The sequence below is a fragment of the Paramisgurnus dabryanus genome, chromosome 21 (genome assembly GCF_030506205.2).
Source record: "Paramisgurnus dabryanus chromosome 21, PD_genome_1.1, whole genome shotgun sequence".
Taxonomy (NCBI): Eukaryota; Metazoa; Chordata; class Actinopteri; order Cypriniformes; family Cobitidae; genus Paramisgurnus; species Paramisgurnus dabryanus.
The window spans coordinates 5,941,431-5,965,702 of record NC_133357.1 but is presented as its reverse complement, the minus strand read 5'-3'; the positions used below and the strand labels follow the sequence as shown (position 1 = coordinate 5,965,702).

The 24,272-nt window shown below is 36.7% G+C and overlaps 1 protein-coding gene across 1 annotated transcript; it reads left to right on the top strand.

Annotated features, from left to right (window-relative positions):
- The first annotated feature begins 20 nt into the window (after window positions 1-20).
- cltrn (collectrin, amino acid transport regulator) lies at window positions 21-19,427 on the top strand. Its single transcript, XM_065269159.2, has 7 exons — window positions 21-89; window positions 2,631-2,742; window positions 4,954-5,012; window positions 5,110-5,195; window positions 14,007-14,123; window positions 17,624-17,818; window positions 17,960-19,427. The coding sequence occupies exons 2-7, from the start codon at window positions 2,679-2,681 to the stop codon at window positions 18,111-18,113; spliced, it is 675 nt and encodes a 224-aa protein (XP_065125231.1). The 5' UTR covers window positions 21-89; window positions 2,631-2,678; the 3' UTR covers window positions 18,114-19,427.
- The last annotated feature ends 4,845 nt before the right edge of the window (window positions 19,428-24,272 follow it).

Here is a 24,272-nt window from a genome sequence, read left to right as displayed (position 1 = left end):
ACAAATGTTTGTGCGTAAAATCCCGCATCCAAACGCGCAGAGGCGCTAAACAACCAGACAAACCAGCGAGAGGCCTTTGACAATAAAATGTAAGTTTAACTTGCCTTTAAGACTTCTCTTGAATTTTTTATTACATATATAAGAAATTTGCACACTAAATATGTATTCTATTAAAATACTAAATTTACACTAAAAATTAAGAATTAAATACGTAAAAAATGCAGCATGAAATTAAAACGACTTTTTGCAACTCAAATTCAACCTACTATTTTAAGTTTTTTACCTTGACATAACGTATAAAAACAGAAATTGTTTAACTTATTTTTTATTAAATTAACATAAAAATATATGTTGATTTTACAAAATACTGCATTTTTTTACAGTGTAGGAAATATTTTATTTTTTAATTTATGGATGAATAAATACAGATTTATTAAAAAAATTAAACGTGTACAGACATTGAAAATTAAGACTTATAGATTTACTTTTGTATTTTACATTTAATTTAAGGCTGCCAAAAGATTAATCGCGATTAATCACATACAAAATAAAAGTTTGTGTTTGCATAATATATGTGTGTGTTTGTGTTCCGATTGTATATATTATTTATATATAAATACACACATACATGTATGAATTTGAGAAAAATTTTATTTAGGTATTATTTTTATTTATATTTATAATGTACAATATTTCAAAATATATATAAATATACATGTAAATCTTTCTTAAATACAACCATTAATGTGTGTGTATTTATATATATATATATATATATATATATATATATATATATATATATATATATATATATATATATATATATATATATAGTTTTTATATAATAATAATAACACACAGTGCACACACATAAATTAGGCAAAACCTTTTATTTTGTATGCGATTAATCGCGATTAATCGTTTGACAGCCCTAATTTTAATGTATATGATGATTTTAATTTTAATGAATATTTAAATATAAGATTTACATTTTGATTAACTTGGTGTTTGAAAATATATTAATCCTAAATCTAAATTTTAACATAGTAATCAGACATAGCAATCTTAAATTGTAGATGAACTATGTCAGAATTACAATGAGTGAGAGTAAAATAAAAGCCTTTAATTTGTAATTTAGTGTATTAATTTGTATGTCTGCGATGTGAATTATTCACAGAGCAAATGCTGAACAAGACCACAGATATTTATAATAGTACAGAGATCAATTTAGCTGGCTAATGTATTAATCATTTCTCATTATGTAGCTAATGCCTTTGATTCAGAATCAATGAGTAAATTAGATTTTTACTGCCATCTTGTGACAGCTCACAGTTGAGTGTTGTGTGGTGAAGTGGTAAAGAGATCTGCCGTCTGTTGAGGTTCACGAGTTGTGTCTTCATCCTTATGTCTCATGAGAACAGCAGTTCACTCAGGCAGAAATGCATCATTTAACAACTTTCTTCTTCTAATGAGAGAGAGTTTCACGTCATTTTATATCCTGTTAGGAATTTGCTGATGTGGATGAATGCAAAGTTGTTGAAACAGCATTAAAAACCCAGAGAAAACACAGCAGAAGCTTTACTGATTGCGAAAGCTTTGCTAAAGCACCAATAGCTTTGCTGTTGTAATATATGCATTTAGCAAATATTTAAAGCATGTTTTTTGGAGAAAATAAGATGCAATGATAAAGAGTAAGAGAAGAGTTCAACTAGTTATTGGATGATGAATTAACAGCATGACATGTTTCCACGTCTTGCAATGTCAGATCTTGGTTAACGATAAAACTTTGTTTTTTTTTGCCTGAATTGTCTTTTGTGTGTGTATCTGTGTAGTGAAGCTTTCATCTTCAGCAGAGATGCTTTGTTTCAGTCCTGTCGGGTTCACAGGGAGATCAGCCTTCATTTAAACATCTGATGTTTGCAGAAATACTCGGTGTCTGATCCACCCGCTTGAGTCTTTCTGGTATCACGACTTTGAAGAAAAACTACTGACTGACATATTCAGATGAAAACATCATTTAAAATCAAAAGTTGAACATAAAAAAGATTTGAAACTGTGAAAACATAAGAAACCATAACAGAGATTCTTTAGCTTTAATGGTTATAATGGGAATTCTGGTTTACCATGGTCTCTGTATGTCTCTACTGATAATGTGTTGGGTTTTACTATAGTGGGATGTTATCCGGCAGATGTTAACCAATAGCACACCATTAAATTTTACTGGAATAAGACCCAAACCACACTACATAAAGGAACTTTATAATGGTTTTGATGGTAAACATCATAATGGTATTCATAATGGAAGCCATTATAATTTGTAGGGATAAAAACGACGCAGGTCAACGTTGGCACAGAAGGAAAAATCTCAAAGCAAACAGGGGAGCTGTTTACACCCTCCCACACCATCCGATTTTATTATTTCACTGCAGCGCACAATCAAAGCCAGTCGAGCAAGCAGCTCCCATTTAAAATTTACATTTATGTACCTGCCTGACACTAGAAGACTACAAGTCTCTGTGTTTGTCTCGGCTCTCTCATGCAGGAGGGAGGTCGTATCATTGCTTAACCATTAAGCCACTGTGCCCGGCCCTCTTGAGCTGTTTATAATCTCTGACCACTGAATTTAACAGCATATGTGATAAAGAGACAGACATCGAAGCGTTCATTCAGCCGTAGAGATGTTAACCAGAATCCTTCCCCTGATATTCCTGCCTTCTGTGCTGACGCAGGATCTCTGTAAAGGTAAAATCTCACACTGTTCATTTGGAAATTCAACTTTATTACTGTCGGTTTGTGTGAAATCGTTGTGCGTTGATCTGTTTCACCCGCTGAGGGTTGGGTATTTGTTCTCGACTTGGACTTGTAATTATTTTAATCTTAAGATTTACACAGCTGGTTCTCACAGCAGACAGAAATCCCTGCTGAACAGAACAAGGCTGTGAGAAAATGTTTGTATTTATCATTAGCTGATAATATTGTGCTTTTCAATGATTCACTGGAGTTAATGAAAATCATCATGCCATGTAATCGTCTCATCAGATCATCGTAATCCTACAATCATGGATTAATCTTTGAATCTTGGAAGTTAATAACACGACTGAGTCATGTTTAACCCTTCATAGGAAGCAATTTTGCGTTTAACCCTTCTGTTATGTTCAAATTTAGCAACACTTTTAATGTTATAACAAATAGTTTAATATATGCTAAATAACTTTTTTATTTTTTATATACATAAATTGTTTATTTGATAGATTCATTTATATGAAAGCGTATCTTTTATAGCACATTCATTTAGTGTAAATATAGTAAAATAATAAAAATAATATATATTTATTTTATTTGAGAACAGTTTTACCAGTTTTTTAATAGTAAAAAACACTCATTAGATCAGTTTTACTGTGTGTTGAACTACATTTATACTTGGCAGACACTTTTATCCAAGTTACTTCAAGTCAAAAAGTATCAAGGAAAAGTAGTTTTAAAGGTTTAAAAAAATACAATTGGCATATTTTTCAGAGATGTCAAAGTAGCTTTGGGGTCAATTTGACCCCAAACATAATAGGAGGGTTAAAAGACTTCTTATAGCTGCCCAAATAAAGGCAAAATATAGGCTTAAACTAGGCAAAGTGAAAATTTAATAGACATCTAACTCAGAAAGAGACGTAGCTTAAAAATAAATAAATGTAACATACATACATGCACCTTCCAAGACATTTTGGCAAAAACGACATGAAACCAAATTCAAGTGTAATTTGGCTAGTAGTGGGTTAATCATATCCAGGTCTATAGTTAACCTACATGGTGAAATGACACCTATTGCTTGTTATGTAAAGCAAAGGAAAGACATAATACAATCTTTGTATACTGCTTAAAGGGGAAATATCACGAAAATCAGACTTTTTCCATGTTCAAGTGCTATAATTGGGTCCCCAGTGCTTATATCAACCTAGAAAACATAGAAAAAAAATCAACCCAGTTACTTAGTTTTGATAAATCATTGTCTGCATAGATGTGAAAAATAGGTCATTGAAATTCGGCTCCCTTTGTGATGTCAGAAGGGGATAAACCACCCCTAATCTGCACTATGCAACCACGGCACTGCCATTTAGTGCAGAGATCAACTAATTTGCATTTTAAAGGACACACCCCAAAAACAGCTCATTTTTGCTCACACATACAAAGTGATCATTTTAAAGATTAATCAAATAAATATATATATACACACACATGCATGTATTTATCTATTTATTTTAAATAAAAAAATATACATAAATAACGTGTTTCTTAAATTTCTTATATTATGCAAACACAAACTGTATGCATGCGATTAACAAATTTTAACATGTTATAATAAATTATCTATATGATATTTTGAGCTGAAACTTCAAATATGTACTCTGGGGACACCAAATATTTATTTGACACCTTAAAAAAGTTGTGTGAGGTGTCTCATTTAAAAAAAAAGTTATGTTGTATTAATTTGTGACATAATTTTCTTTTGACTTGTGTTCCCGTAGCTCAATTTATAGAGAATTGCGTGACATCCACAAAAAGTCATGGGTTCAATATCAGGGAACACACCTAATGATAAAATGTAAATGTACTGTAAGTTGCTTTGAAAACAAGTGTTTGACGAAATACTTCATGTAACTTGGGTAAATTGTGACCTTGAAATTACGCAAGATTTACTACCCATGGGGACATCAATTCAAAATGTTTGTACATTGTAAAGAAGATAAACAGAACAACAGTTCATACAATGACATAAGAGTCTGTATATTGTTTGTTGTGTCAACGTCCTTGATATCAAATGGAGATATAAAGTGACACATGAAGAGTTGTTTACTGAGATCATTTTATGTGTTGTCACACTCAGCAGAAGTCTTATCAGACCACAAAGGACAGCAAGTACACTAACAACAAGTGAAGATTTTTTTTTCTCTCTATCTCTAGATGGCAAAGATGGGAATAAAGTCAGAATAAGCCTTAAAACAGGTCTTGGAGATAAAGCTGTAAGTCATTTGATTTGTTGTCAGTATTCATATCTCACTGTAACTCAAACATATTGATCTCATGTAACCGGTTAAACATTGAACTGTTTTCTCTCAGTACGAGTGGAACGAGAGCGAGATGTTTCTCTTTAAATCTTCACTAGCATTTGCAATGAGGAAACACACCGGTAATGACAAATTTGAGTGAGTAAATCACTTTACACCCATCTACACAAAAATAGATGATGAACACACAAAACCTTCTTATCTTTCTTATGTCTCAGCTGTTTATGTGATGACCGATTGGAAATGTGAAACGGACTGATATGACCACATTGTTGAGTCAAAGCTGACAGCTGCAGGGTTTATCTATATTAATATATTGCATTTTTCCTTTTCTGTAGTTGATTTCAGTTTATCAGTGGCCTTGAGTTTTCAAAGACACCATAGTAAAAAAATATTGGTGAGCTTTCTAAGTCAACCTACAATAGTGTGGATACATTTACATTTATGCATTTGGCAAATGCTTTTTAATGCATGCAAGCAATACATTTTTATCAGTATTTGTGTTCCTGGGAATCGAACCAAACATTTATTTTATTATGCCCTATTTAAGCTACATGTGGGTGATTCTCACGAAAACTTGGTTGTAAAAATGTCAAGCATGAAAATGTAAAAATTGCTTAAATTTACTTTTTTTTCCACCAGACATTAGAAACAAAGTCTGAAGTATATGGGAACATTAATTTAAAAACTTTTACTTATCATTTAACACTTTTTGTAACATAATTTCAAAAATAAGTCCTAAAAAAGCTCATTACCGCAACAGTCAGAAAACATCAACACTGTTAGAAAAGCTAATATATTTTCACATTTTTAAAAATTTATTATTAATAGTCATGCACAGTAAATTGAAATTCTGAAATAATATATATTTTAAATTTAACGTTTTTTTTATTTTGTTTTATTTAGCTCATATACCGCAACACCTTCCACAATTTACAACTATTTTTTTTATATATTTCGAAGAAACCTGACACATTTTCAAAATGACATGACAAACCTGAAAGAACATAATTTGGAGATTCTGCACATGCATTTAAAATCAAAGTATTATGCTTCTATTAATGAAATTAACATTTAATAAGCATCTGTTGCGGTAATGATACATAGGTTTCGGAAATGAGGTTAATTATTTCGGTAATGAGAATACGTATACTAGCCTGAGATTTTGTTAAAAACAAATTTTAAAGTTCAAAGTCTGATCATATTTACAGCATCATGCGTTCAAGTTCAAAACTGTTTTATTGTGTAGTCTTTGAAAAAAATATTAAAGAAAAAACATGAGAACAGGAAGACTTATATTAATATTCCTTTGTGTCATATTTAAGTCCCCATTTATGCATTTAACATACTGAAATAAGATGGTCTTGATGACATATGCTGCCTACAAATGCGAGCTCTGAAGGCTGCAGCCATCGGATTGAGAAATGGCCAGCTAATGTCAGCTGGATATCACAAAACATTTGTGTAAATAAGATGAAAAATATTTCCTTGCTGGATATGATTTGGTCTTCTGACCTTTTACCATTCTGTATCTGTTTCGATGAGAGAGAGAGAGAGAGAGAGAGAGAGAGAGAGAAAGAGAGACGGAGATAGAGAAAGAGAGAGAGAGAGAGAGAGAGAGAGAGAGAGAGAGAGAGAGAGAGAGAGAGAGAGAGAGGCTGTATCCGAAAGTTTAGACAGCTGACTTGTTCCCTCGCTGCCTTATGAGACAATGACTTTGGCTGCATAATGGCAGCTCCGAGAAATGCTTTAGGACAGACTTCATAGGCAGCAAAATTGAATTCAGGTTGAAATGTAAGCAGTCCTCTCTGTGTTCCGGGATGTCGCAAATCTGCTTGTGGTGCGGAGGTCTGATCGACCCACCCAATTCACACAAGCTCTGTGTGCTCTGCTTGGGGCTTCTCCACCCAAAGGCGGCAATTGTTGGCTCAGGGTGTCCCTTATTGTGAGGATCTCCCGATGAAGGTGCTCAGGACCCGGCTCAACATCGCCCTTGAAGGTTTCTTACTGCAGTGTCCCACTGCCGGCAAAGAGCCGCTGGTGGTCATCCTCCCCTCGCTCAACCGGTTCAGTTTGTCGCCGAGTGCTTGTGTCCTGAACCGGGAGCCGCCAGGTCTGTTTCCTTTGGGTTTCCGGCGGAGGAAGATGAGATGTCTCTGACAGCGTTGGATGGAGACTGGGACCAGGCTCCACGTGGTGCATCAGACACACAGCCATCCTTCTACAAGGAACTGGTGCGCATTCTCTTCAAAGCCGTGCAGGACTTGGAGATTGAGTGGAGCACCCCACAAGAACCCCAGAGAAGCAAGCTTGACTTTTGTTTTCTTCACTCAGCCCGCCCTGCTGATGCTCGGAGGAAAGTCACCAAAGCGTGGGCTACCCCTCCCCCCATTTTTTTTCTTAGGTAGGCTACCTGTGTATTCCCCCCATCAAGGACGCTGTGGCTGCTCACCTCTGCCCCTTGTCCACTTCCTTGGATGGTGTGGCGCATCTTTGAGGGTAGTGAAGCCTCATGACAGCACACCTGTCCGAAAAAGCATACCCGCGCCGAGAGAGGCTCTGTCTGCATTGCACACTATGGCGGTCCTACAGATCTTTTAGGCGCAGGTGCTTAAGGCTCTGGATGAGGCCAGCACGGATCTAAATACCTTCAGGGATCTGAGAATGGTTACGGATTTCACGCTAAGGGCCACGAAGACCACTCATGGTGGCCATGCACAGTCACGCCTGTTTCTCCATCCGGCCTGTTTGGTGACACGGTGGCACAATCACGGAGCATTTCTCGGAAGCGGTGAAGAGCTCTAAGGCTATGAGCCACTTCCTACCTCACCACCCTGTGTCTCATGGACCAGAACCGGTGGTGCATCACAAGAGTCCCTGGCACAAATCCTCCAGTATATGATGCAAGAAACTGGGTCCTGGGGGACTGCCGTCCGGAATGAAGCCGCTCAAAAACAGAGCATTTTTCTCCTCAGTTGGTTTTGTGTTGCTCGCCCCAGGCCCCGTCCTCACATAAGCGTCTACAACACGCCCTCCCCCACTCTCGAACACGACCCACATGCTGCGAAGACAGCAGAGGCGGAAAGGGTTAACGCACAGTCCTAATGAATTGCGCAGCAACCCGCTTTCTGTCACAGCGCCGGGCGCTTTTAGGCCATCCTCTCTGGTGTCGGTGACTCACGCACTGCGCAGAAAGGAGGTGCCGCCTTTAGTCTCCCTTTGTCCCTCGCCCCCAGGCAGCAATCTGACGCTGCAGACAGCGCGCATTGTACGGTCGCAGGTAGCGGAGATGCTGGCACGCATGGGATCGTCTCGGTTACGTATGTAACCCTCGTTCCCTGAAGGAAGGGAACGGAGACGTCACGTCGTGACAGACTGAAAGGGAACCAACTTTGTGGATCTTGTGATCCAACTGATGTTGCAGCGTTTAGATGCGTGGCGTGCCATCGCTAGGTTGTTTTTGATACCTGAAAGTGGAAAGAAAGCATAACATTAAATTAGCATGTCTCACAACATGGGAGAAAAAAATTAATGTACACATCATCATATAGTATAGACTTGTTGCGTTGTGTTGTGTGTTTGTCATGTACATTTCCTAACACTGTAGTGTGTTTTTTGCTAATTACACCTGCTAGTAACATCTCCAAACCTAACCTCTCTCTCTCCTTTCTTCTGTACTCCTCTAGCCATTCTGGGTTGCTGTTAAGTTTCTCCCTGAACTTTGTCAACCTGGCCTTTGCTAAAGCTTTTTTCTCACTTGCTGACTGTCTACAATGAAGCATCATAAAGCAAAATATCAACAGTTATTACATTTTAAATTTATATTCAATTCATAAGAGATATTTAAATGTAATAAACAATATGCTTAAATTCTCATTTCCGAAACAGAAGTTCTCTTTACCGCAACTGCTATTAAATGGTTGCGGTATATGAGAATGGTGTTGCGGAGGATGAGGTACCCCAGTATGTTTTGCTAAAAATAGAGAAGCCACGTAGGCTTTGCTAATTTTTTATTCAGTGCATATAATTACACTTTAATAAAGAACATTTTCATAAAAAATTGTAAATCAAACAATTTTCGAAATGTAGAAAACTACCTGTTTCGGTAATGATAATCAAAATGTCGTGTAAGCATTCTGACAAGAGAATATTTCAAATTTAACTGGAAAGATATAAAGAGATGATCTTACCTGGTAGCCATCTTGAAGTAACTGGTCCATCTGCTTGGTCACTCAAAATCAAACTTTATTAAAATTCTGTATGTGTGCTTAAACTGTTCTCAAAAAGTGTTGCGGAGGATGAGAACATCAGGCATGGACACATCAATTTCCTAATTTTTCTTCATTATTATTATACATGAATATTCAGTAAATTATTTTTCTGTTATCTAAAGTAGTCTAGCAAACATCCATTTATTTTTTTTCTAAATATTTTTGTTTTAATATGTTTAAATTACAGCATAACGCATGTTCAAACACAGCCGGACGCATTGCGGTAATGAGAATTTCAGCAGAAAATGAGATAAAATTGACAAATTATAAATTCTTATGTTGAAATCACACATTGTGCAAGGTAGAACACAATATTGTGTTAATTCTGATGCTTTTTAATATTACTATATTACACATTTTATAGCTAAAATCATTAGTGCCGTGGTGTTTCAATGGTTTCGTGAGAATCACCCATGTATGAAAGACACTGAGATCAGTTCTTTGCTCATGGTTTTGCTTATATCCATAAAATGTGTAGCTTGAATGCACGGTTTAATTCACATTCATTTTACAATGCTTTATTTAGTGAATTTTAATGATATGAAGTGTTGCGTCCTGTGGTTTTGGCCTGATGATACACTGAACATTCAGACACATTTCAGATACATTTAGAGTTATTAATGCCACATCTTCATATCAGAAAATAATTCAAAGAAAGTTTGACGTGAAATCATTAGGAATCTACTTTTAATGAGATATATGATTTGCTTTCAAATGAAATCCAGCAGAGATAAAAAGTCACACATCAGGTAATGATGCTGTCAGCTTCATCTAAACACATTTTCTGTGGATGACTGATGGTGATGAGGCAGTCAATGATACATTTTGCCTTATAATAGATTAGCGTGCCATATCCCATGATGTCGCAAATGTTTAACTTCACATACACAGCTTAACAGTGATCATTTATAGGTGAAAACAGCAATGCATAATGTATACAGAAATCACTTGTTCTGTTGTTTAGTATTAATATCCATCATCCTCAATATCAGTTAACTTGAGAAGGAAATTTGTATAAACTTATAAGACTTAAATGCTGAATATACTGTATTTTAAATAATGTTTATTTTCTAAACCAAAATATATAAATAGATCAACAGACAGATAAATGGATGAATGGATGGACAAACGGGCGGCCAGACAGACAGACAGAAAGTGAGATGGATGATAGACAGACAAACTGACAGACAGGTGGACAGATATATGATAGATTGAGACAGACAAACTTATAGACATACAGAAAGACAGATGGATGGACAGACAGACAGACAGACAGACAGATATATGATCAATCGAGACAGACAGACCAACCGACCGACAGAAAGACAGACAGATATATGACAGATTGAGACAAACAGGCATACATACATACAGAAAGACAGACAGATATTTGATAAATTAAGACAGATAGACAGACAAACAAACAGATATATGATAAATCGAGACAGACGGACAGATAGACAGATATATTTGAAAGATCAAGACTGATGGAGAAACAGAAAGACAGACAGACAGACTGGCTGAATGACGGACGGACAGACAGACAGATATATGATAGATAGAGACAGACATATATACAGACAGACAGACAGACAGAAAGACAGAGATATGTGATAGATCCAGACAGACAGACAGACAGACAGACGAACAGACAGATACGTGATAGATTGAGACAGACAGGCAGACTGACAGACAGATATATTTGAAAGATCAAGACTAATGGACAGACAGATAGACAGACAAACAGACTGACGGACAGACAGATATATGATAGATCGAGACAGACAAATATACAGACAGACAGACAGACAGACAGACAGACAGATACATGATAGATTGAGACAGACAGACAGACAGACAGATACATGATAGATTGAGAAAAACATACATACATACATACAGAAAAAAAAAACAGACAGATATTTGATAGATTAAGACAGATAGACAGACAAACAAACAAATAGATATATGATAAATCAAGACAGATGGACAGACAGACAGACAGACAGACAGACAGACGGACGGACGGACATATGGGCAGACAGACAGACAGACAGACAGGCTGAAAGTGAGATGGATGATAGACAGATGGACAGACAGACAGATATATGATAGATTGAGACAGACAGACAGACAGACAGACAGACACATATATATTAGATTGAGACAGACAGACAGATATATATATATAATAGATTAAGACTGAACAGACAGACAGACAGACAGACAGATATATGTTAGATTAAGAAAGACAGAAAGACAGACAGACAGATACATGATTGATCGAGACAGACAGAGATATATGATAGATCAAGACAGGCAGACAGACAGACAGACAGACAGACAGACAGACAGACGACATACAGACAGATATATGTTAGATTAAGACAGATCACACAGAAAGACAGAGAGACAGACTGATATATTTGAAAGATCAATACTAATGGACAGACAGACAGACAGATATATGTTAGATTAAGAAAGACAGAAAGACAGACAGACAGATACATGATTGATCGAGACAGACAGATAGATACATGATTGATCGAGACAGACAGAGATATATGATAGATCAAGACAGGCAGACAGACAGACAGACAGACAGACAGACAGACAGACAGACAGACAGACGACATACAGACAGATATATGTTAGATTAAGACAGATCACACAGATAGACAGAGAGACAGACAGATATATTTGAAAGATCAAGACTAATGGACAGACAGACGGACAGACAGACAGACAGACAGACAGACAGACAGACAGACAGACAGACAGACGAACAGACAGATACATGATAGATTGAGACAGACAGACAGACTGACAGACAGAAATATTTGAAAGATCAAGACTAATGGACAGACAGATGGACAGACAGACAGACTGACGTACAGACAGATATATGATAGATCGAGACAGACAAATATACAGACAGACAGACAGACAGACAGATAGATAGACAGACAGACAGACACATGATAGATTGAGACAGACAGACAGATAGATGAATGGACAAACTGACGGACAGACAGATATATGATAAATCGAGACAGACATATATCCAGACAGACAGACAGACAGACAGACAGACAGAAAGACAGAGATATGTGATAGATCCAGACAGACAGACAGACAGACAGACAGATACATGATAGATTGAGACAGACAGACAGACAGTCAAATATATTTGAAAGATCAAGACTAATGAAAAGACAGATAGACAGACAGACTGACGGACAGACAGATATATGATAGATCGAGACAGACATACTGTATATACAGACAGATAGACAGATACATGATATATTGAGACAGACAGACAGACAGACAGACAGACAGACAGACAGACAGACAGACAGACAGACAGACAGATATATTTGAAAGATCAAAACTAATGGAAAGTCAGATAGATAGACAGACAGACTGAAGGACAGACAGATATATGATAGATCGAGACAGACATATATACAGACAGACAGACAGACAGACAGACAGACAGATAGATAGATAGATAGATAGATAGATAGATAGATAGATAGATAGATAGATAGATAGATAGATAGATAGACAGATACATGATAGATTGAGACAGACAGACAGATGGATGAATGGACAGACAGACAGATATATGATAAATCGAGACAGACATATACAGACAAACAGGCAGACAGAGATATATGATAGATCAAGACAGACAGACAGATATATAAGATAGATAGATAGACAGACAGATATAAGATAGATCGAGATAGATAGACAGGCAGACCGGCAGATAATTAATTGACAGATTTTGTCCATTACAGTCACTAAACTTTTTTCAGATGAGTCCAAGCCAATCTTGAGGTAGTTTAAGGCGAGACTGTTTAATTTAACCAGTCTAATTACAGGTCAATGTCAATACTAACGGGTGAAGACAAATCAATTCAGGTCAACCCATTCCAGACAGATATCGGCTCCAATGCTCACCAAATCTCCCAGCTAAAGTATAGCAGAAACGCTCCAGGTTTGTTTGTGAGAAAAGCGCAGTATTGATTCATGTCAGCGTGTTGGATCTGAGGCGTGTGCTTCTTTCACTCACTCATGTTACTTTGATGACACGGCATGTTTGCGTCTACGTGTGCTTGATTCTTACTGGTTGCATCCAACATGTGCCTTACATAACCTTATGTGAGTAAGGTTATTTTATATTCTCCTGCTTCCTCTAGAAACCTGTGATTGCTTGTAGCCAAATAGACCCATTAAGTATCACATAACACCTCTACAGTGCCTCTAATACCCCAAAGAAACATATTAGGAAGATATACTTGACTCTGTTTGGGCCTTAATAGAAGTAATATTTTAAAATATTGTTTACTGGAAGTCCATGTGTGTAGCTTCAAGCCATATAAAGCATGGTTTTGTCTTGATTTAAGGGGTTTGGACCACCAATACATCCTAACCCAGCATCATCACAATACTGCAATTGATGCTTACTTGTTTTCAAGCAAAGTCCTACATCATGAAGGATATGGGAGCTCTCTAAATGTACTGTTAGGGTGGAGGCCTTAAAAATAAGAGTTTTTTTGCTTGGACTTTAGGTTTTGGTCATTGTTCTGGTCCAGAAAATACAATCACAGCACTCTGAGAAATTATGATTACGTGCTTTTAATTGCATCTGTCTATCATTGTCATCCAGCATTTCCAACATACTGGTGTGCAATGAGACCCGACGCGTGTCATTCATATTTGTGGTGACATCACCGAACAACACATCCCAACTGATTCCCAAAGCAGAGGTGCAGGCTGCCGTGAGGTAAGCCAGCGCTTACTTTTATAGGTTTAGACTTTATGTGTCCTAATATAGCAAACTAGATGCTAGACTGCACACAGGCAACAATGTGACATGTTCTTGTAAACATTATTACTTTGTTTTAAACCCTAGTGTGCACTGTCAAGACAGCTGCCTTCAAAGACAGGATTATGTAATCCTTATAGTGAAATAAAATGTTTTATGTTTCCTCACCAATAAATGGTTACTCAAGTTGCTTTGGATAAAGCATTTGCTAAATGAATAGATGTAAATCTAAACAGTAATTTTTTTATTTATACTGTTCAGTCATTAGGGATGCATCGATATATCAGCCTATAATCTGATTTGGCAGATAAAAGCATCTTTCCTATCGGATTTCCTAAATTGAAAATATTCAACTCGAGCAAAAAAATTGTATGACACGAAGTTAAATCCCGCGATTAATCTAGAGCGAGGACCGTGATGCCCCCCACATTTGATGTGTACATAGCATAACTGTGGGTTCACACCAGATGCGAGTTCAACTTTTTGCACAAGTAGATTACACACAAAGTCAATGCAAAGATCTGATCAGACGCAACCTCGTGTGGGGCGATGTGAATGACGCGATATGGGCTGCACGTTTGCCGCAAAACCACGCGCTATTCGCTTCAAACGCGTCTTCGCCTAAGTTAAAAATATTCAACTCTAGCTAAAAATTTCTATGACACAAAGTTAAATCCCACGAGTTATCTAGAGCGAGTAACGCAATGCCCCCAACATTTGATGTGTACATAGCATAACTGTGGGTTCACACCAGATGCGAGTTCAACTTTTTGCACAAGTAGATTACATATAAAGTCAATGCAAAGACGTGATCAGACTCGTCCTCACGTGGGGCGATGCAATTGACGCGATATGGGCGGCACGTTTGCCGCGAAACCACGCGCTATTCGCCTCAAACGTGTCTTCGCCTAAGTTAAAAATATTCAACTCTAGCTAAAAATTTGTATGACACGAAGTTAAATCCCGCGAGTAATCTAGAGCGAGTAACGCGATGCCCCCTCCATTTGATGTGTACATAGCATAACTGTGGGTTCACACCAGATGCGAGTTCAACTTTTTGCACAAGTATATTACACACAAAGTCAATGCAAAGATCTGATCAGACGCAACCTCGTGTGGGGCGATGTGAATGACGCGATATGGGCTGCACGTTTGCCGCGAAACCACGCGCTTTTCGCCTCAAACGCGTCTTCGCCTAAGTTAAAAATATTCAACTCTAGCTAAAAATTCGCATGACATGAAGTTAAATCCCGCGAGTAATCTAGAGCGAGTAATGCTATGCCCCCCACATTTGGTGTGTACATAGCATAACTGTGGGTTCACACCAGATGCGAGTTCAACTTTTTGCACAAGTAGATTACATACAAAGTCAATGCAAAGACGTTATCAGACTCGTCCTCACGTGGGGCGATGCGAATGACGCGATATGGGCAAAGCGTTTGCCGTGAAACCACGCGCTATTCGCTTCAAACACGTCTTCGCCTAAGTTAAAAATATTCAACTCTAGCTAAAAATTTGTATGACACGAAGTTAAATCCCGCGAGTTATCTAGAGCGAGTAACGCAATGCCCCGCGTTTGGTGCGTACATAGCAAGCGAACATCAGTATCAGCACAGAAATGTTGTATCGTATTGTTGCATCCCTAGTCAGGGGCGAAAATCTCATCTAAATGTTGGGGGGGACAATAAACATAAAATTTTTCAAGAACAATTTTTGAAGGGGACACCAATAATACAGGCAAAATTGTACTTGCAAGGAAATGGGTACAGATAGAAAACGTTTCTCTTTCTCTATGAACGGACGCAAATTTAATTTTAATACATATGAATGCAGAGGTGAAAAGAGTAATACAATTTTCTACTTAAGTAATAGTAAAGTTACTTTAATAATATTTTACTTAAGTAAAAGTAAAGTTACTGGTCTAAAAATCTACTCAAGTAAAAAGTCATTTTAATTTTAAGAGTTACTTTTTTACAGCGGGGAGAGGTTTCTAGTATAGTTCACAAAGGAAGGATATATACATCTCAAACTATGTTTTTAATTGTAAACATCTCTACAATTAAAGTGCAATAACAAATGTTAATAAAATAAAAAGCTTTTTATAACTAAGAAACATTTATGGAATTATTTAATGATTTTTACAGGTGAGTTATGCACTTTTGAAGCAAACATAATATGAGGTCAGCAGCTAGTAAATACAATCATTATATGAAGGTTGTAATTGATGTATTGCTGGTAACATACATTGTTATTAAACTATATACATAAATGAACATATAATGAGATGAGTGCCATGGCTATACACTATACATCCTTTACACGTTTATTAGCTCCCAGACCTGTGTACCTGATGTCTTTCAATCTATCTCTCTCGCGCTCTCTCTCTCTCTGCAATGTCTAATGATCTGCGCATTCTCGAGGACGTTCTCAAGTTGTTTGACTTGACGCGAAGCTGCTAGACCTCGGAAGATAATGCGCATGTATTAAAAATGCATCGTGCAAATTAGCGGTTAAACACGGTCGGCAATTCTCAAACTCCGTACTCAAGAGCATGAACCCTACCTGAATGAAACAATCGCTTTGCGTCAATGGCCAGGGGTTTCTTTCGTAAGAATTGAATTGAGGGTCTGCATTAGCCTGCGCCTGTCTCGTCCCTCTCCATGGTTCTTTTTGCGCGTTCCCCCGCCCATCAATCAATCATCCGACCGTGGCGCGTCTTTATCACCTTACTTTTTTATTTATTTTTACTCAGTAACGGATATGATTTAACATGTAGCGAAGTAACCAACAATACTTTAAACATACTTAAGTAAAAGTAAAGTACAGATTTTAAAAACTACTCAAAGTAAAAGTACACAAAAAACTCAGTTACAGCAAGGTGAGTAAATGTAATTTGTTACTTTCAGCTCTGCCTCACCTCTGCATGAATGCATAAAAATGTTTTCTTGATCGTTTATCTGCTTCTGTTCTCAGAAAACGAAATATGTTCATGTTTATATGTCAAAATAGTCCAGTTTTAAAACATATGAGGATAAACTGATAAGTGATGGGAAACGTTGTATTGTATATAGCTTATTAACGCGTCGGCTCCGTACACTTCTCTACCACCGGAATGTGTGGTGGTGAGGTAAAAGGGGCGTGGGCAGTGGACCAAACCACTGTGAGGCAAGGGAGGGGGAATCCAAATATTTAAAACGTTTTTTTGTTGTTGCTCCGTTTGCATTTGTATTGTTTCACTTCTTACACAACTAGTTTAAGTATTATAAATCATTAAATTATTTTCAATACACATATTCTAATGATAATTTAGGGGGGACAACCCTCAGATAGGGGGGGTCCTGTCCCCCCCGACCCCCCCGGGATTTCCGCCCATGTCCCTAGTATAGAAACATGTGCATGAAATGTTTAATCTCTTTTATGCTACTGTAGATCCCTAACACATTTATTATTATTTCCAGAAACAGTAAACATCGGATCAACAGTGCGTTCCTGCTATCAGACATGACTCTAGAATTCGTGGGAATTCCACCAACGCTTGCCACCCCGATCGAATACAAAACTCAGCCATGGCTCATCGTGTTCGGGGTCGTGATGGGCGCTGTGGCCGTGGGGATTTTAGCTTTGCTGATGTCCACGGTGACCAAAGGGAGACGGTATGCTTATGTGTTTTCATTCATCTGTTCTGTGTCAGGTCAAATGCTTATAATGTGTGTTTGGCTCAAATATCAACACGCGGCCCTTGATGTTTTCTTTCGATCGATCTGATCTGACCTGTTTGTGACTCACCACCACAGAGCTAAAGGTAAAGCTGTTGATTCAGCGGAGGAGCGAGAAGGAAGAGAAGGGAGAGTCAAAGAGAACGGGACATCACTTACACACCTGGAGTTAAAAGATGGTGTTTATAATGAAGCATTCAGCAGCGATGATGAGCGCTTAACTCAGCTTTAGATCCACACGAGAGGACCCAACACCTATAAAGCCATTCAAAGTCCCTCAAAGGGGAAAACTCTTTCTGCTATATGGCAAAAAAAAATAAAAATTCTGGCCAAAAATATATATAAATATTTGCTAAATCCATTTTTGTAGAAAGTAAAGCTTAATTAATTTTTTTTATATTTTCCACCCTCCCTTCAGGAACGAACCCAGTTTATTTCTGCCTGAGGTTGACAACAATCTTTAAATTTCAAAATATATTTAGTTTTAACCATTATATATCATCGTGTATTTCATCAAATACAATTTTAATTTTACAACCCATATAGCAAAAAAATAATAGTAATTTTTCTTGGGCAAAATATAAAAGTTTATAAAGTATGTACAAAACATACATTTGTAAGTAAAAAAGTATATTTTTGCATTTGAGTTTTAACCTTTTCAAACCCGTTATGTTTACAGGTTTGTAACGTGCAACGATTTTCTTCAAAAGTGATGTGAATATTAATGCTTTAAAATATATTGATTTTTAAATATATATTTCAAAAAATGCAAAAAAGTCTTTGTAAACATATTTTAAAATATATTTCAGTAATCTTTTTTGTCAGCATGATTTCACAAATTTGATTCATTTATTTGTGTCCCCGGCATGAAATTCAGCTTTTTTACGTGTCCGTGGCACAACTTTTTGTTGTGTCATTTTATGTATTGTTTTCTAATTTTTTCCTATTTTTAAATCATTGTTGCTTTGGGTTAGATTTGGGGTTTGGGTTAGGATGTATTTTTATGTATTGGTTTCTACATGTTTTTCTTCCGCTTTTAAAACTATTCTCACCTGGAGTTGGGGTTTGGGTTAGGATGTCTAAAAATGTTACAGAAAGTGATTCTAACCCCAATCGACAATGGTAAGAAAATAGGAAAAAAAACTATAAGAAAACAATACATAAAATGACACGAAAAAGAAAGTCGTGCCACAGACACGAAAAACTATTTATAGAATTTTGTGCTAGTGACATGAAAAAGACATTCATGCTCAAGGCATGAAAAAAGCTGAATTTGTGCCATGGACACAGATAAATTAATTACATTTTTCGTGACTATAACACGACTTTCCATGACATCGGTCTGTTTTTTGTATATTTTGAAATATATTTAAAATTATATTTGAATTATTTTTTGCCATATGGGATGGTCCCAAACAAGAAAGTACTGTTTTATTTAAGTATTTGTTATTCGTAAGAGTTTAAAGATTAAAATATTTGTCTTTAATTTTGTGTATGTTAATATCAAGGCTTTCTATATGCTGACATACTCTTAAATATCAATGAAACAGACTTTATAAACAGTATATGCTGTACACATTAAAGTCAAAATTAAATTGAAATGAAAAACAATTTGTTTTGGAATATTGTGTCATTTTTGTTACAAATGACTTATATGTAAGCTTCATTATTTCTTTAAAATTAATATGAATATGCCCTCATAATCTTATATGCAAATCTTTCTTTACTCCCTGTCATATGTTATGGCAGGTGGGCGGGGTCCTGGAAAAGATCGTAGCGATTAGCAAATAGCAACATGACCCAACTTTAAATTATCCAATCAATTGTCAATAATCGAATTCAAGTCCCACCCTACCTTTTTCATTTCAGAAGCCGATTTCACTCGGATATACATCACCACAGGGAAAATTAAACAATCGCTACTTCTGTTTCATGCATGGTGACTTTAACAGTATTTAGACCAACAAAATGTCTGGTGTGTCTTTTTCATAATTTTAACATTATCTATGATCTTCAATAGCAGGTAACAATTTACAATACGTCTGTATTTGTTAACATTTGTAAATGCATTAGCAAACATGAACTAACAATAATATAGTTGTTCATTTTAGTTCATCATGCATTAACTAATCTTAACAGTTACAACCTTTGTCAACACAGGAAAGAAAACTGCACACGTCAAAATATTCAATGGTTTTAGATTAACTAATGATGGTGCAAAGACTGAATTTTCTTCTCAGCTGCCTGTTTGTTCAGCATTTAATAGATTATCAGAGAGGATCAATCATTTATGAAATGTCTTCATGCTTTTACACAGTAACAGATCAGGCAATCCTCCAGTGTTACAAATGGCCAATTTAAGCATTAAATGTGATGATGGGGTTTCAAAATACAGCATCTCTCACTTGAACTCTTTTAATTGATTAGATGCTCCACCAAGTGGGCAAATCTCTTTAAAGAACACAAGCGCTCTTCTGAGAACATTTCCATCATGAGATAAACAGCGTGCAATTCAACTAACATAACACAACCTTATTAATAGTCGAGGGACCGTTTTATCTTCACAAGCATTGCACAGGGCTACAATCACAGTGAGATAGTGTCACAAACATCTTTCATTATTACACTGCGGTCCTGTAGGAGCATAATACACTAATGCAAACAACTTAATACATTGTCTATGGCATGAAACACATTTACATAAATGCACTTTACAAATGCTATATCAAAAGCAACTTGCATGCATTCAAGCTATATAGTATATGAGTCAAACCCATGATCTTTGCATTGCTAACACAATGTTTTACCAAGTGAGCTACAGGACTGTACTCGAGTCGGTGTGTGGTTTGACGAATTTAGTGGATACCAATGTGAACAGATTGTGACACAGCCAGCAATTTTGTGTCTGGCTAAAACAAGACAAAATTTGGGCTGTCTTACCATAGCCCAAAATTTAATTAAACAAATAAATAAAGGCAAACACCTTATAATGATTGTTGACTTTGCTTACATGATGGAGTAAGTATCATACATCTTACAAGTTATTTTGGCAAAAAAGACGTGTACTCAAATTCAAGTTTATATTGGTTAGAAGCAGTGTTGGGTGTAACTAGTTACAAAGTAACTAGTTACTGTAATAAAATTACTTTTTTCAGTAACTAGTAGTGTAAGGCATTACCCGTCTGAAAATGGTAATATTATTACAGTTTTCCCAAGCTAGTTACTTAAGTTACATTCGCCAGTAGCACCTTCATCACACAAGGCACAAAACACAGAGAACAAAAGGGAAGGGGAGGAGGGCGTGAATGGAACAGTGATTGGTCTAAGTTTGGCACGAGGTATCATTTACCATCACCGATTGGTCGACACCCGGTAGCCAGCAGCACAGAGCGGCAGCAGCACAAAGACAGATCGGGTAAATGGAAGCGTCAACAACGGCAAGCTCTTTTTCAGAGGAAGGTTCCCAGCAACAGAAAGCTAGTTTCGACGGGTGGAGATTCAGTCATATTTTATTATGTTCAACGGAAGGAAAATAACTTGACGGTGAAGTGCACACTCTTTAATGTTTCTCCGAACGCTGTGCCCCACGTCCTGTAGCGGGTAAGGAAGCCAGCATTTTCTTGGCCGTGGCTTGCCCAAATAAAAATTCTTGTCCAGAAAAAAATGTAACTAGTAATATAACTAGTAATATAACTAGTTACTTTCTCCAGGGAGTAATAAAGTAAAGTAAGGCATTACTATTTTTGAGAGTAATATGTAATACGTAATATATTACTTTTTTGAGTAACTAGCCCCAACACTGGTTAGAAGTGAGTTACTCGTAGCCAGACTGTATCATAATGACGACTATTGCTTGTTTGGGTAATAAATCACCAACTTTTATAGAAGGCATAAAAGAAATCTCATGCATCATTCTATATTGTATGTGTGCCTTAAGGATTATGAATTTACATCCATTGCATTTAAATGACACTTAATTGAATGTGTTTTTTCTATCTTTAGTTCATGTTCCCGTGTTTTATATAATTTGCCTCTTGCTTTTTATGCAAAGATAATACTTTAAAAGTTGTGATATTATGTTGGGTGAACCAACTTTGAATGCAGTTCTGAATGCAAGTTCAAATTAAAAAGCATGTTAAACTTCAAATGTCACATATCAGTCTATACAAGAAGCAAAGAAAGAGATATTTTTATCTGTTCAGTAAATGCCAGAATTCTGTTTTGATTGAATTTGAAAAGCTTAACCAAGCAAAAGCATGGCAGGTGAAAATGAGCACGCAACAGTTTTACTGGGATGAGAAATGTTCTTGGTTAAGCATTAACCTCTTGTTAAATCAAAACTGCCACACAATAAAATCTCAAAGGAAACGGAGGTTACTTTGGGTTTTAATGATGCAACATCAAAGAAATGTTTTAAAACCGCATTTAGAGTAAAGTAACAGATCACCATGGGAACAGTCAGCACCAGAATTAATCACAGTCAAAATGAGGATATTTGGATATGCGTGTATTTCAATCACTTGTCTATGAGTGTGGATGTGCTGTTTTCCCTCGAGAACGTCAGGGGACAAAGTTCCATGGCCATTATAACACAAATGAGCTGGGAAGATCTTTAACTATTATGAGCCATCACAAAAACATAAAATTAACATTCATAAACCAAGACATCCAGCACTGACCCAAGCTGAAATAAGAGTAATGACGTGCAAAGCATTAGAGACCATCAAAAGGCATTATGTCTGGCCTTTGTGCTTAGAGAACCATAAGATTTCACAGAAATACTGGTTTATGATTACACGCTGTCCTCATGGACAGAAACCAATAATATAATAGCCTAATATAATATTTTATAATTTAATATATGTACTGTAGCAATCAATGTTTATTTGTATTTGGTTTTTAATCATTTTTTTCAATACATCTCTTTATGCTTTATTTGTTAAAATTAAATAAGTAATTATTTCAGTTGAACTTGACGTAGTGATATACAGCGGGGAAAATATTAGTATTTGACACATCAGCATTTTTATCAGTAAGGGGATTTCTAAGTGGGCTATTGACACAAAATTTCCACCAGATGTAGCCATCAAGCCAAATATTGAATTCATACAAAGAAATAAGAACATTTAAGTGTACAAGTTGAGTCATAATAAATAAAGTGACAAGACGGGAATAAGTATTGATCACACTTTATTTAATACTTTGTAGAAAAGCCTTTGTTGGTGATTACAGCTTCTAGACGCCTCTTGTATGGAAAAACCAGTCGTCTGTATTGCTCAGGAGTGATTCTGGCCCATTCTTCCAAACAAATGGTCTTTAAATTTTGAAGGTTCCTTGCGCCACTTTATGAACGTTGATCTTCAGATCTCTCACTGGGCCATTCAAACAACTTGATTTTCTTTTTTTGAAACCACTTCATTGTTTCCTTGGCCTTGTGTTTGGGATCATTGTCTTGCTGAAATGTCCACCTTCTTTTCATTTTCTGCTTTCTGGTAGATGGTAGCAGATCTTTATCCAGAATGTCCCGGTACATTTCTCCATTCATCCTGCCTTCAATAATATGAAGTCTGCCAGTACCCCTTGCTGAAAAGCAGCCACAAACCATGATGCCTCCAACCCCAAACATTACTTTTAGTATGGTGTTCTTGGGGTTGTGGGGAGTGTCATTTCTTCTCCAAACATGGTGTGTAGAATGACTGACAAAAAGGTAAATTTTGCTTTCATCTGACCATACTATAGTGTCCCAATAATCCACAGGCTTCTCAAAATGCTCTTTAGCAAACTTTAACCAAGCCTCAACATGCTTCAGCAATGGAGTCTTGCGTGGTGAGCGTGCATGGATACCATGGCGGTTCAGTGCATTGCTTATACCTGTAGTTTTCTTTGAAACAACAGTACCTGCTGATGCAAGGTCTTCCCGAAGTTCTGCCCAAGTGGTTCTTGGCGAACTCTCCTGATTATTCTTTGGACTCCTCGGACATTGATCTTACATGAGGCACCTGATTGTGCCTGGTTTATAGTGAAGTGATGCTCTTTCCATTTCTGGATAATGGCCCCCACAGTGCTCACTGGAACATTCAGCATTCTGGAAATGTGCCTATAACCATTCCCATCAAAATGCTGTTCAACGATAAGATTATGACATTTTTGAGAGTTCTTTGCTGTTACCCATCATGAAGTCTTTCCTGTGTGCCTCCTGGGTAATGAGAAGCCTTTATAGGCCATCAATTAGGACTAAAGCAGCTGATATCAATTACTACTGACAGGGGGCAGGGTTTCTCTTTCCAAACTGACAGATTTCAGGTGATCTCCTGGCTTCCTATGCCATTTTGCACCTTGTTCTCTTCATGTGTTCAATACTTATTCCCTGTGTAATTTCATTTTATTTATT